The sequence below is a fragment of the Perna viridis genome, chromosome 3, assembly GCF_037379345.1.
Source record: "Perna viridis isolate PV_CMFRI_1.1 ecotype Kerala chromosome 3, ASM3737934v1, whole genome shotgun sequence".
Classification (NCBI taxonomy): Eukaryota; Metazoa; Mollusca; class Bivalvia; order Mytilida; family Mytilidae; genus Perna; species Perna viridis.
This window is the reverse complement of record NC_142447.1, coordinates 15,844,300-15,860,014: the sequence shown is the minus strand read 5'-3', so window position 1 is coordinate 15,860,014 and position 15,715 is coordinate 15,844,300. Positions and strand designations below refer to the sequence as shown.

At 32.8% G+C, this 15,715-nt stretch overlaps 1 protein-coding gene across 1 annotated transcript; it reads right to left on the bottom strand.

The window, feature by feature from the left end:
* Positions 1-261: 261 nt before the first annotated feature.
* LOC148621169 (galactose-1-phosphate uridylyltransferase-like) lies at positions 262-13,081 on the bottom strand. Its single transcript, XM_088575289.1, has 10 exons — positions 12,961-13,081; positions 11,653-11,822; positions 11,031-11,106; positions 9,760-9,938; positions 8,695-8,751; positions 7,742-7,864; positions 5,540-5,672; positions 4,160-4,243; positions 2,634-2,788; positions 262-701 (listed from the first exon to the last, which is right to left on the bottom strand). The coding sequence occupies exons 1-10, from the start codon at positions 12,980-12,982 to the stop codon at positions 651-653; spliced, it is 1,050 nt and encodes a 349-aa protein (XP_088431415.1). The 5' UTR covers positions 12,983-13,081; the 3' UTR covers positions 262-650.
* Between the last annotated feature and the right edge of the window lie 2,634 nt (positions 13,082-15,715).

Here is a 15,715-nt window from a genome sequence, read left to right as displayed (position 1 = left end):
GCCCTCTCATTTTCAGATATCGCCCAAGATCAGGACTGTACTATGTTGATTATCAACAAAAAAAAATTAAGGGCAACTTTTAAAAAAAACCAATTTTTTTTTTTCAAAATGAATAAAATGTAGATACATTTAAATTCATAGAAAATATCAGATTATAGTTCTGTAATGTTCTTCTTTGAATTTTGTATTTATTTTGAAAAAAAAAGGATTGTTTAAACATGGCACTGAACTTTTTTTGAGTATATTATAAACAAACCTAAACAACATGTAATCCAATTTTATTTGCAATGAATTCCCAAATGAATATTCCATCTTTTTGCAATTAATTCAGCAAAGAATAAGTTGAGATTCTTGTTTCCATCTATTCTAGAAATTTGTGATGTCTAGTCTGGCCTTATTGTAATGCCTCTGAGGTCCCTACGCAAAGTAAAATATCTCCTAATACAGCACACTCACAGTACTAGTTAGAAAAGTCTACATCACAAAATAAATTGAGAACAGTCTTGCATACAGATCTACTGCCATGACCCATCATAATACAATAAATTAAAGGATTCAAATAATTCTATATAGATTCTTGCAGTCATCACAATTCACAAAAAACAAATGCTCTTCCCTCAAAATCTAGCAATTACTAAATTTAAACATCATCATCTAAGTTTATAATGTATATCTGGTAGATTCCGTAGTTTTTCTGCAGCCTGAAAAGATAAATAATTCAAACATATAATTTAAGTGCATGTACCAGTCTTTGTAAAAATCAGTCAATACTGAGGTAATTCATGCATTTTCTACACCTACAAAATTCACTTTGATTTCTAATTCAGAAACAGTTACAGATCACATGACCTGTCTACTTTTGTCATTTGGTTGTTGCACTTTTGAGATAAAAAAAAATTATATGTTGTGATTGAAATAGGCACTTTGTAAGAGTTATGGTTCTTGATTTGGTTACTTTATGTGGGAGATGAATGTATGGTTTTCTCCAAAATGCAGATATGAATACAGAAAGGACTATAGTTTTGTAAAAATATTGTGAGTGCTTTTAAAAAGCATTCTTTGTTCGTTGGGTTATTCTGCTCCATGAATCACTTCTATCAGTCATTAACAGTTTCTAAATTGTTCTTTTAAATGGTACTTGAACATCAAAAAAGGAAGTGGTTTTACCATAAAACATAAAGAGATGTGTAAACCAGAACATACCCACAAATTATAAATTGAGAAAGTACTTTAATTCGTGAATACCCAATATTCATGGATTAGGGAAGATACACAAGTTCGTGGAGTCTTGAAATCATGGTTTTGAGGTTTCCAGTATACGCAACAATGGGACTCTCTTTTTCGTCAGAAACCAAATTTTGTGGTCTGGCTCACGCATGAAAACCAATGAAATTGGTACCTCACAAACAAAAGTACTTTCACATTACCACCAAAGTTAGGTCTAACCAGGACTGTGAGGATTGAAAGATTCTGAAGTTGGGTTATCTTCCCTTGCAAGGCTTTCTTTTGATATCATTTCTGAAGTTGGGTTGTCTTCCCTTGCAAGGCTTTCTTCTGATATCATTTTTAAACCCATTGAATGGTTTATGAGGTGCTGTGTTTATAAGACAGACAGGGTGATTCATGAGGTTTTGGTGGCTGGGATGTCAGCTAGGGGACATAACAATTTATTCATAATTATGAATTTTTATCTGAGATGAATCACTAGTATACAATGCAATCCAAAATAGATATACTGAACACAAAGATCAAAATTTCTAATTCTAACATAAAATCTGTAATACCATATGCTCCTGAAATATACTTTGAATGGAATGGCAGAATAAAGTGACAAATGCAGAAATATGGTAAAGGGCAAACCAGCTTCCCAAAGAATTACAAATCAAAAGGAGAAAATGGACCAGGATAACCACCACTGCAAACCAGGCCTTGAGATGGAATCCACGAGGACAACGAAAGCGAGGAAAACCTAAAATCTCCTGGAGGAAACTGACAGAACAAGAAGAATAACAAGGCTGGCCTTGGTGTCAGATTGACAAGCTTGCCCAGGACTGAAGAAAATGGAAAACCTTCATAGATGAAATATGCCCTGCAAAAAATGAAAGAATTTAAGTCAAGTAAATCAAGAATTTGTGAAAAATCAAGATTTCATGTACAAAAAAAATGTTTTCCAAATTTTAGGGAACACAAGCCGGATATTTCCCCCTCCCTGAATCCACGCCTGATTATTCATAAGTTTTTACCAAATTTCATGGCCTTGTTATTACTTATTCTTGAAATGGTGACTTATTTAAAGGTCACATAAGACAGGTGCTTCTTTTTATACATGTACAATGCACTTAAAAGGTATGATTTAATCAAAATCTTTCTTCAAGACCAGTAATTGGTGAATACAGGTGGCATGAAAAGGGCATGTATTGTGTAGGAGCGCAACTCTTTAGGGAAGGTCTGGGAGTCATTCATGAATTCATGAATTCATAAAATCTAATTCTGAAAGTACCTAAAATTGTTCAATTTTCTGAATTTTATTCTAACATAAAAAAGGGGGATTATGACTCCCAGACTTTCCCTGTGTCCTCTTTAACAGCCATGGGTGGTTGCTTAGACAGGTCTTGACTGTATTTATGAAATACCTGTTCTGCAGTCAAATCTCGTTGAGGTTGTGCCATCATTTCATAACCAACCATAAACTTTCTTACAGTTGCCGACCTCAACAAAGGGGGATAATATATGGCATGGAGTTGCCAGTGATGATTGTCTTCTTGTAAGTATTTTCCTGTAGGTGCTCCTGGGAAAAAATTGTTTCATTATTTTCAAACTGGGTATCTATTGAAATTGGTCAATAATGAGCAATTCCTAAATGAAAGACAGGAAATCAGTAAACAACTGCAATTTGAATTTTTTTATTGTTTTTTTTTTTTTTTTTTTTTTTCACATTCACAAATAAGTCAGATTCTGTCATAATTTTTAAAATACCTGCCATTGCTAGATACAGCATTACACTTAGATCCCCATTCAAAGATAAGTGGTTTACATTATTTCTCCACCAAAAATAGTAAAATCTAGTTTTCAACATGCAAGTTAGAGGGAGCATGTAAAAATTTTAATTTTACCATAGAGAGTGAAAAAAGGTTTAAATCAAGAATAGGTGGAAGGACAATAAGTTTCTCCAGTGAAATCTGTAAACTTCAAAATGTAAAATGACTGAAATTTAATCACAGCCCAATGGTTTGTAAGTCCCATGTAAGCCTAAGTAAGCTTAAATGGAAGAAAATATAGTTTCAGTCCTTGAACCGATCCGTGCAACAATTTGATGGATCGATGACCATTGACTGATTGATCACTGACAGATCGATGACCGAGCTGATCGCAGTTTTGTTATATAAAACGACGTAATATCAGTTCAAAATAAAAAGAAATGTAAAATAAAAGTATATATTGATGTTTAAATTTATTACATTATGTAAATATGTGTAAAATTAATAAAGAAAACAAGAAAAACCGTAAAATACATTGACCTCTTTGTGGTCACGTGATGCGATCACCAGTTTATTGGACCAGTTTGACGGATCAATGACTGACCGGAAACTGATCGGTGATCGATAACCGATCGCAATTTTTGTTGCACGGATCGGTTCAGGTACTGAACTGTGACCAGAAACTAAATTTTATGAACATGTAATAATCCAGAAGTCAGTGATACTGTAAATTTAATGCAAAGATACTGTGAAAGTACTATAATTTGTGGGGTACCAATTTCATGGTTTTTTTCCGGGTAGACCAAACCACAAAATTTGGTTCCCAAACAAAAAGAAGATTCCCATATTGATGCATAAACTGGAAAGCTCAAAACCACAATCCAAAGCAGAGATAGCATTGTGAAAAGAGATAATTTGATACTGGTTACATCAGAAATAAAAATAGAAGAAAAAAATCACTGTGTTTTTTAACCTACTTTCATATGATAATATATCTCTTTACATTTCTGTATCTTTACTTTAAAAGTATGAGCATATAAGGACTGTTTTAGAGGTACATTGAATGTATTTCATCAGTGATCTGTAACCATGTCTTGATGTGTCATAATTACTATTTAAATAACTTGACTCTTACATGGCTCTGTCTTCTATATTTACATAATAAAGAAAAAAATACTTACCATGCCAACCCATGGAGTATGGAAAAGATACTTCAAACATGTTGTCATACTTAGTAAGCAACTGTTTTGTTATATCTGCTAAAGCTAAAAAAGAGACTTACAAATAAATACAGTTTCAAGGAGAAAATTTCAACAAATTTTTTTCACAGAGAAATCAAAATCCCATTTTAGTGTCAACTGTATTTTACAATTAATTGTAAATAAAATTTCAAAAGGGTTATTGCGAGCCCTTATCTAAGACTTATTTTGAAGCTCATGACTTGGGTTTACATAGTTTTTATTGTATTTATTTATTTTTTTCATTTTAACTTATTTAATGTTCATACTGATTTTAATGATTTTGACTGGTGGCAATTTTGCTGCCCATTTGTGTGTTAATATACAGGAAATAATCAACAGTAATGAAAGCAGGTGCTTAAGCGTGCTATAAAACCTGGTTTAACCCACTTTTCATTTTGAAATGCCTGTACCAAGTCGTGACCATTAAGGTGGTTTCAAACTTTCAGGTATTTCCCTGATATTGCCATTTGTTAAACAGACATTCCTTTTGACTACTGCCTAGATTTTATCAATTCATATTTTGTTATTGCCCTGCATTTAAAGTAAAACTTTTCACAGATGGTAGTTCTCAAAGTTTTTTGACAGCTTGTATCTATAATACATTTTTATTACAGTATGTTAAACTTAAGATGACCTTTCTAAACAGCCAATCAGATTTTAGCTTTCAAAATGTTAAAAGCAATATTTCAAGAGAATAAAATGTTATCATTGAGATGTGTCTGGCCTGTGGTATATGGCCATTGTTAATCAATATTTGAACGTGATTATGAGCCCATATGCATGAAACAGATATGGAATTGTATTGTAGTGATGCTAATGCAACTATATACACTTAATACCATTGACATAGTATAAGAAGTTCATGTTAAAATTGACCTAAGCAGAAAACTTAACATACAAACTCTTAAAAAGAAAAAAAAATATAAAAGTCAATAGACATGAGATATATAACGGATATAGAACAGTGACCAAGTGATGCTAATACAACTAAAAACCAAATGTAATTGACCAAGCAAGCACCAGTGGTTCATATGGAACTGACCTAATCAATAAAATTAACATTAAAATCTTAACATGTTGGCGACCCCAATGCAATTGTTTACCTTAGTCTTGCCTTCCACTACTTTCCTAGCAGACAAGACAAAAACACAAAGATTCTGAAAAGGGTCATTTTTACAAAAAGTGGAATGGAGTGTTAGATCCTAAATGCAGCCACTGAATGGAACAGATAGTAAGTCTAACTAAATTAGTTTTAGGTTTGTTCCCATCAGCAATAACAGGAGCACTACATTTACTAGCTGGTACATACTGGTTACACACCGTCTCTTTCTTCATTGGTTAGATCCTCTAGACGTAGGACGTGTCTTTTGGGCAATAACATGGTCTCGTATGGCCACACAGCCCAGTAAGGCACTAACCATACCCAATGTTCATTCTGTAATACTATTCTCTCCTGTAATTTCAAAAATGAGAAAAACATGAAGTTGCGCATGTTGTACCCAAATCTCCAACTTGTACAGGAAGTTGATATTGTACAGCAACCAAACTCTTACAGCATATGCCCATTTATATACATCTACATGTATATATGTAGTATATTAAACAAGTTGATTAAATTGCTACAGTACATTAAATTTTTTAGTAACATAGATAAACCAACTGACCTGGTCCATACATGCATAACTTGTTTATACTACTTGATGACAATCGATATTTTTACTGTATTCTATGGAAATGATCCATGAAATCCTGAACTTTGTGAAATGTAAGTACTATGGAGATATTCACACATAGTACAAAAATTGACTGCAAATTACGCTCATCAATCCATGGAGTGTAATTTGCAGTCAAAATTTGTAGAAAATATGGAGAATCGGTGTAAGTATATTCCACTGTTTTTCATCAATGAAAAATAAGTCTAAATGGCCTTTTCCTACCCTTATCGGGGACTAAATATGCTTGGTTGTAGGAATATGCTTTACTCTCATCCAGATTTATCAAAGTAATCACTTTGGGATTTTTGGTTTACTAGCATTTTTCCTCATATTTTTTTTTAGGTAGAAGCCCAATTTGAAAATAAATAGCTGTGCCATGTGTACATTGTATGCCTGTCCCAATGATGGAAAAAAAATTAGTATATATGTTATGCAAAAGATTAACCTTACAACACAGGCAAATTATATCAAATTAGACTTCTTATAAAGAGAAGTTTGAGTAGCAAAACAGAAGTTATTGTACATGTACTGTGTTAGACTTTTCACAAAGTTAGAAATACAGAATTTTCTCAAAAATATATACAGATCATTAAATTAGTATAAGAAACAATTATGTAAAGTTTGAACTTGACTGTACAATGAGTTCGCAGTTATGCTGCTACATGTGAAAAAAAAATCAATAAAAAATATTAAAGAGTCAATTAGAAAAAATAGGAATTTCACTTAAATGTTTACAGGCCTACAAACAGTTGTAACAAACTACTGTGTACAGTTGGAAGGAAATCAAACATGCCATTTTCAAATTATGGGATGAAATATTAAATATTGACCCTCCCCCTTTTGGTCTCACCTGGCCAAAGGCCATTTGAGCTATTGCCATCACCTGGCACTCATTGTCAGGTGTCCTCTTCTGTTGTCTATTCTTTTAAAAAAGTCTTCTCCTCTGAAACCACTCAGTAGATTTTTACTACATTTGGTCACCAGCATCCTTAGAGTATTTACTTTGAAAATTATGTAGAAAGATCAAACATAAAACATGGCCACCATTGCTATTTTTAGACCTTGGGGGTTAAGTCACCAATTTCTACATAAGTACCATTCATTGTAAAAATCAGGCAATGAGTGGCACATCATTTTCTCAATGTGGTCTTTTTTGCCTCAAATATATTCAAATACATCTAGAAAACAACTGAAAAGCTATTTAAATTCATCCTGGAGCATTGGTGATATAGATATTTTTTTGACTGCTAAGTTTGTGAAAATTTTCCTGCCATATTTCCATAGTGCATTTCAACTAAATTTGAACTATCAATGTCTTAAAATGGCAAACTTTACACTTTGACAGTAATTTCTTGAGGTTATGAGGTATAAATACTTGGGTAATGCATTAAAATCTCTGTGTAGTTTTACTTCATGTGCCACTCTTTAAACACATTTTGCCTGATTCTTAGACAGAGAAGTACTTAAAATCTTTAAGTGATAATGGAAAATTAGTGTTGACCATCCTTTGTCAGCTTGGAGAGCTCTACAAAAGTCTATTTAGGTTGATGTTGTAGGATGACTCCTTGTTAGAGTTTTTAAACTTCAAACTACACACAATTCTTAAGTTGAAGTTGCAGATGGATATTTGCATACCATAGTACAATCAATCATTGACAGGCATACACAAAGGTTCAAAACTCCATAAACACAAAGACAGTCAAAATAAGACTAAACCTTCAACACCTAAAAATGGTCTTACAAGCACAATACCATATGAGGTATACATATTTGAGTATGTAGAAACCATTATCTCAATAACACTTACCTGTTTCTTTAATTCTTTCTGTACATAATCTATCAGCATAGACTTGCCATGTTTCTGTAAGTATTCTTTTTGTGTTCTGTTTTTGGTTGATGGGTCATTAGGTAGGAATGAACTTGCCCATACCTTGAAATAATTACGTATACACAAAATTATGAGGCACCAATGTGTTTCTTGGGCTTAAATTTTGTTCAACAGTCTTTGTATGAATGATTGTAGAGATTTTATACCCTAACATTTCTATTTGAGCAGTCAAATACATTAACTGATTTATTTACAAGTGATATATGGTCACTGACTGGATATAACTTTCTGTTGTGGCATTACAAATGTTACAATATTCAAAAGTTGCCAGAGTGTTGCCCATTTCCTTGCTTAAAATGATATTATACTCCCACTAGCATGGTGGGGGGTGATATTGTAAAGAGGGTTCAGTTTCAATGAAATTATAACTCAATGATTTGGAAAATATTGTCTTTTTCCTTGATTCTGATGGTGCAAAGACAAATTAAACTTTCAAAATGGTGTTTTTTTATCATGCCATGTTTCACCCACGGCCTGATTCTTACAGAGATTAACACTTAAGGAGGTAGACCTAGGGTAAGGGACATAACTCATGAAGTCAGTGATATGTTTACATTATACTCCAAAGCCTCTCCAGCTTTCATTTGAAGCAGAGTAAAATGAATCCAAGTTAATTAGATGCTTACATAAGATTGATGTAAAATGCTGAATACAAACATTCCAATTATTTTTAAGAGTTGTGTCCCTTTCCCTAGGTCTACCTCATTAAAAATGTGTTTGGTAAAGACAGGTAATTGCTTTACCCAGGTTCAAAATACATTTAAATTGATAAGAAGGAACATCAAATACCGGTACCTACAATCCAGGACCACATGTCCAGGACCTTCTCTATTAAATCGCTTATACCATAATGTACCATTTACACAAAATACCTGACAGTGAGGATGTGGATTGGAACAACCATTAATACTGCCTTTGTTTTCAAAAATCTGAAAAGTACAGAAAAACATTTTGTGCCCCACTGCAAGATAGTAACCCTCCATGAAATTTTAAACTCTTGAAAATACTATTTATGAAACATACTAAACACTGAACTTCATTCTTTAGTTCCTAATTTTACTGTAAAGATATTAATAGAGACAATTACCAGAGTACCAATCCTATAAATATTTTAAATCACAGTATGCTGTACACATGAAAAATATTGTGCACAAGAAGTACTCAAAAATATCAGAACAAAAAGACAAATCTAGCACCAAGAAGTTCTACCATATGCAATGCAAGGAATGAAGCTTCATAATTTTAGGGGTTTAAATTTTGTGATACTGCAAATTTTGGTACATAATCTATGGTAAAGTTTGAGTCAAACAAGTCTGACAAGTAGGGTGATGAATACCCTTGTGGATCTTTTGTTCACCAGCAGTGGCAAGAACCTAGTGGTTTCTAAACACAAAAATACCAATTTTATAATATCAGTACTTTTTTCAAAATAAATCTTCCTTTTTCTTTTATATATCAAACTTCTGATAAGGCCAAATAAAATTAATTAGTAGATTCTCATCCACTCCAGCCCCTAAATATTGACAACAACATAAAAATTGAGGCAGGAATTTCAAAATCAGGATTTAATTTGCGTCATTTTCTAGTATTGAGATACTATAACTCAAAAATCTTTCATTTCTTGGTGACTTTAACAATGTTTCTTCTCTGAAACAGACGTGGCTATGGATATAAAACATATCTATACTTCATATAGCTAAAATTAAGTTAGTAGTACCAGGTTAGAAATAAAAAAATAGAAAATAAAATCCTCCCAACTGCCCGATATTTTTTGTGAAAGTTGGATGGGAATCTACCATTGAAGTTTACTTGGCCTTAGATACATTATATAATAAAAAAAAATACTATTCTTTAACATTTCATGCTATATGTTTGCTAGGGTCAATTTTTACCAGCAAATTCTTATCATGCTTTTACAGATTCCAACCCAATTTTACCTGGACCCAGGTATATTTTTTGCCAAGGTCAACATTGATCTCTGCCCACTTGTCTATCACAGCTCGGACCTCCTCTTTTGACATGATTGGCAGGGTTACATCTGAGTGTGGATGGAAACACATGACTTTACATGTTCCATACCCTGCTGAAGCTTGAAACAGTGGATCATCACTAGGAGCTAGAACAAACAAATATTCTATGCTTTGAAAATGGATCCATTGAAACTTAACCTTAGTTCTGATAGCCGAAAAATGTGATACAGTAATTAACTTTGTCTGCTTTTTGAATTAAATACTAACCAAAAGTTTTTATTTCAACAATTCAGACACCAACCATTTTTATCCTGAGAGGGCCCTGGGATTTGAAGTTGGGCAAGAATTATTTTTCATGCAAGTGCAAAATTTTTATTTATAAAATCAAAAATCAATATTTTTATTTGAAAAACAGATGTATCATACTCCCCTCTGTATTTATCTTATTATTTAAAAATGGCTGGTGTCTCATTTTAAACATTTATTAATATGTATAATAAGCAAGTACAAAAACGCTATTGATAACCAAGAAAATTGCCCGCCATATCTATTTTCTACTATAAATCTACTTTCATGCAGTTTTGAGGTTAACGATCGTTCATCTGATGGGTATAATAAAGTTCTTCAAAGAAAATATTTATGACAGTTTAATTCCTACTGTGAAAATAAGAAAAATGCCATGGTTTACCATAAATATAATGTACAAATCAATTTCCATAGAAGACATTTAAAAAGATAATTAATTATGAGGATACTTCTATTCATTCACTTATTTCTCACGGTGAGAAAAAAAAACAAATTTAGTTTGTATTCCAAAAAAAAATACATTTATGCCTTTAATATTCAAATAAAAAGTATAAACCCTGTCTTAACCAAACCCGTATTTGTCTGGTTTAAACAGTGTTTGGTTTATTCAGGTTTATAATACATTTAAACTGTTATTAAAGGCCTTCAAAAAGTGTCCTGTTTAGCCATGCATTGGGCTTATTTAGGATTCAGTTTAGGCCATCATAAAAAAAGCCTAGTTTCTCTTCCAACATTTTTCAAAATAAGAGGCAGGTGGATGAATTTATTTTTTTAAAATTAAGTGAAAAATTCTGTCAATTTGAAAGAAATTGTGCAAAATTGGAAAAAAAATCAAAATAATTTTTTTGGGAGGGTGAAAAATTGGTCAGGAAGGGATGAGAATCCAAGATATTTTTTATGTTGGCCTTACACAGGTTAAATTGTAGTATTACCTGGTTCAGGACCTTCTTCTAACAATGCAGGAAAGTCATTAGTAAATACATATGTATGTTCATATTCTGGGGTAATCTGAAAGTAACAATAAAAACATGAACTAAGTAACACCAAAACAAATTAAATTCAGCCTTTGATCAATTTATTTTTTTAATTGTGAGGGAGGAAAGTCTTTCAGCAGTAATCCTTTGATTTCAAATAGAGAAATTGTCCTACAATGTAGTTGCAAATGAAGTAATAGCTTTAAACAAGGTGCAATCTAATTAAAATTAGACCAATCAATTGTTCCATTTAGTACATGTAGCCTACATAGAGTGACTGGATGGAACAATTGATTGGTCTAATTTTAATCAGATTGAACAAGGTGTTTTTTGAAGTATTTTGGGAATTTTGAAAATGAGAACAAAAAATAATTTGTAAAACTAACCTTTACCAAGGGGGTTTAGTCATGCCAGCTTGTTTTTTATATGAGCACAATACAGATATAGTACTATTATGTATAAGAATTATATTGCGAAAGTCTAGATTTTCATAGGTACATACAATACACAAATGTTACTTTGGTCTCTAATTCAATTCTTATGGTTAACCGGCATGGGTGACACCGGTAAATATGGTTACCTGTCCATTTGGCCTGGTAACTCCTGGACACAAAGGGTTCTTGGGATCAAATTTAGGGATCTGTTCTTCCTCAGGTTTTTCCATCCTCCCCTGCCAGGGTCTCTTCATTCTGTGTGGGGAAACTGTTACCCATTCATCTTTCAGTGGGTTGAATCTTATATGTGGATGCTCTAAGAAAAGATTGATAATTGAACATAAGGAGTTAATATTTATTAAAACTGTTCAGTTTAAAAGTGTTTTATATGGCATGCTGTATCTATATTTATTTAAATTTGTAGATACATTGTATCTTATATAATTTAGTAGATATCTTCTACTTTTTTTAAAGATATCTTATAAAATATATAAGACATAAAGTTTATGAGATTACTTATAAAAGTTTGTTTATAAGATATCTGATATAGTTTATAAGATATCTCATAAACTTTATAAGATATATGAAAAACTTTTTATGATATCTTACAAACTGTACATGATATAAGATATCTTTTATATTTTATTATATACCTTATAAAAATATATTATAGGAGAGTCCTTCATGATGTCATCACTTTCCTGTGATTTGGTTTTGGTTGCCAAAAAATCCATTAAGTGGCATGGGGCATCAACATTAAATCATCATAACTTTTTCATTTTTTTTAAATGATTGAAATTTTTTTTTGGTTCCATAAATTGCAAATAAAACTGTTTATCAAGTTGTTTATTTGCCAACCAATTTGATACATGTATGCAAATTAGTGAATATGACATCACTAATGAGATTAGCAAACTCTCCTTTAAAATATCTACAAATTGGAATAAATTTAAATATTGCATGCAATAGGTTTAAACATGATAAAATGGCTACTGTATTGTTTCCACTTTCAGTGATTTTTTTTATAAATCAGGGACTTCATATTAACTTTGTCATAGTACCATGGGTTAAACTCATATGGGATTACCTTTGTTATGCTGATCTGGGACACCAATGCCAGTCTAGGCATAAGGGTTAGAATAATTATTTTTGAAATTTTACATGTCAGAAAATTTATTTATTTTCTAGGAGGCCTAGGTGTAGGCAGGAATATTTATTTTCAACTTTTTCAGAAGCAGGATATTTATTTGCTAAACTGCCAGACACCATAGAATCAAATTGTTGACCCAAAGTTGATAACTATTTATCAAAGATAAAATACAGCATCTTTTTCTATTTGCATTTACATAATTGATTAAATGGTACACTACAGATTTCTTATCTGTGACTGTCAGTGTCACCGCTCACTGCGAATTTTTTTTTTTATTTTATGGAACAAAACGGTCATTTCTTACCATTTGGGTCAAACGCTGACATTCTGGCTCGCAACTATTTGTTCCAGCAGTGAGTTGGCCAAGAAATTACTTGAAGGTGAGAGTGTCGGTCATATGCGGTAAGTTCGGTACTTGGCTAGATTTTACTTAGATATATCTAAAAACCATGTAACCGTATAATTCTTAAAACGACAACGCACGTCAATGCACATACCGGAAACCGAAAACATTAAATATTGTACATGTTACACATATACAAACTATTGCTTAAATTGATCACTTTGTAAATATTTAATTTAATAAAATTCAGCAGAACTGGCATATAAAATAATGTTCTCAAAAGGTGAGAGGGGCTTTGTGGAAGCAAACGAGACCATCTGGGAAAAAATTGCAATGGTGTAAGGGTCTACTCCGTAGAAAGGTCTGAGTTAGATGATAGGATAGGATAATGTAGTAGTTCTCATTAGGTATGGAAGTTCATACTTTCGTGTACATCAAAGTACAGTGCAGAAAGCAGTAGATGTATAAACAGAAGAAATACAAATGTCATGGCAGGTAAATTCCCTTCAAAGCCTCCACCACTCATAACAAACTAGGTTCTCAGTCCAGGAATAGTTGTATGATTAAGAAGGATGATAGTAAAGCTAGTCGGTTTACACTACAAAGAAGACAGAAACACCCGAGCAAGTTCAGTATTATGTAAACAGTAATGGTGTGATTATGGTGAATATTCTGATGCAGACAGAAATGATAATTGAAACTGACTCAGAAAGTGAAAGCAATGATGGAAGCTTTCAAAATCTTCAATTATAAACGGCTATATTCAGGACCTCGAGGTTGAGGACTTCAAAGCCAAATCAACTGGCGGTTCTTGCAAAAACTCTCCATTAAAATATGGTCTTTCCGGTCACGTCATTACGAGAGATTTAAACATCATCGAAAACGAATCTCTCCGTATATTCCTTTCAAAAAGTCCACAAGTACCGTAAATCACCCTCCATAAATTGAAATTATGACTTTAAAGTTCTTATGGATGCCCAGGAGAACTACGCAACAAAATGGATAAAACGAGAACAAGAAGACATTGATTCTCTGTCAGAGTGGGTAAAAGCAGTGAGGTCTTTAATTTTGAAACGTATGAACGTTTTAAGTAGGTCAATGAGTGCCAATGCTACATCAGTTTTCAAAGACCTAGATGTGGCAAAAAAAATTGTCTGCTATTCTTGACAAATGTATTGTCGTACCAGCAGATAAAGCCAAAAATACATTATATTTGTCTGCAGAATATATTACATCCAATGTTTATTTTCAGAGGTAGACATGGAAAATGACAGCAGTAATAAGACCTATACTGCTACCACACTCTCTAAAGAAGATATAGTGAAAACCCATAAATCTGTGCCATCCTCTTTTGGTCTCTCTACTGTGATCTACCGTCTACGTACTGGATTCCTGAACTCCACAAAAATCATACAAAAACACTACATAGCTGGATCTGCAAAATGTACCACCAAATCTCTTTCAAAACTTTAAAGTTCAATACTCACAGCTGTCAAAAGGGGTCTCCAGTTCTACACGACACTTGTTACTCCCGTTGTGGTATTAATTCAATGTAGATCTTCTGGAAACCCTCATTTCAAGATTATTATCAGAATACAAAAGCACTAAAACCTATGATTTTCAACTCTATATACTTCTTTCCTCGTTTGTCTACCCTGGACTTGACTTTTTATGAGCAACTCGGCGGGTGTTTCTAGAAAAGCAGATGATGCTTACCCTACCGGTGCACCTGGTCCATGCTCCCAGTTTTAAGTGGAGTCTGAGTTGCTCATTTGCTTTTGTTACTTTGAATGCATGATTTTAGTTACTTTATGTTCTTTGTTGTGTATGTCTGGTCTTTGTCCCTGGATTTCATTCTTTTGATTACGGCTATAACCTTGGTTCCCTTGATTACTCTTTCTGTAATTGCGCAGACTTTTTGTATCGCGCTAGAATTCTTAAAATAGGCGTCTGGAACAGGGTTATGTAATTGGGACAAGATTGAAGTCATCACTACAGAAGTTTTATAGTCGTCATCATGAACTTGTGGATCGTTACGGTGTAAAAATCTGCACCATGAAAAATGATTTGTTTAATGTTGTCAGTTTTCTTTCCTCTTTCACCTACCCATGATTCGACTTTTTATAAGGGCGGGTCCAGAAACGGTACAGGGGGTTGCATCCCATTAATATTGGAAAATTTGCCATTAAATTTTCATGTGTAAAATTGAAAAAAAAATGCAAATAATGTCATTGCACCCCCTTTTTGTGAGGAACCCCGGCTGGGTTCCCTCCTTTTTAAAGTGTCTGGATCTGCCCCTGAATGCTTTTTCGGTCTTCACACGCCATACTTTTGCATACAATTTAACCATATTGTCCTTTTTTGTAAACCGATATATATTTTTGAGAAAACCATACATTATTTTCCGTCTTTAATCAACCAAACCAAGTACAATGACTTCTTTATCTTTTCGCCATAATAATATTTAATCTAAATAATTTTAGTTCAAAAATGCCTTAACCGATAGACTTTAATTGACTCTTTATGATGTCTGGAACTGATTCTGGGTTAGAGATCATAGTGATTTTTTTGAGTTTTAGATATCCATGTAAAACCAGTTTTTCATTGCACTTTCATGTTTTGTTTTGTGATTCTGTTCCTCTTTATTTTTTTTGTGTTGATCACTGGAGCTGGTATCTTTTCTTTTCTATCGTATTATAAAATAATAACTGACAAA

Excerpts from the sequence above, each read along its gene's own strand:
- LOC148621169 (XM_088575289.1), bottom strand. The coding sequence starts at position 12,982 with ATGTCAGCGTTTGACCCAAATG. Across the intron at positions 11,107-11,652 it reads TTACCAGGCCAAATGGACAG|ATTACCCCAGAATATGAACA; the intron begins GTAACCATATTT and ends TGTTACTTTCAG. Across the intron at positions 702-2,633 it reads GAGATTTGACTGCAGAACAG|GCTGCAGAAAAACTACGGAA; the intron begins GTATTTCATAAA and ends TTATCTTTTCAG.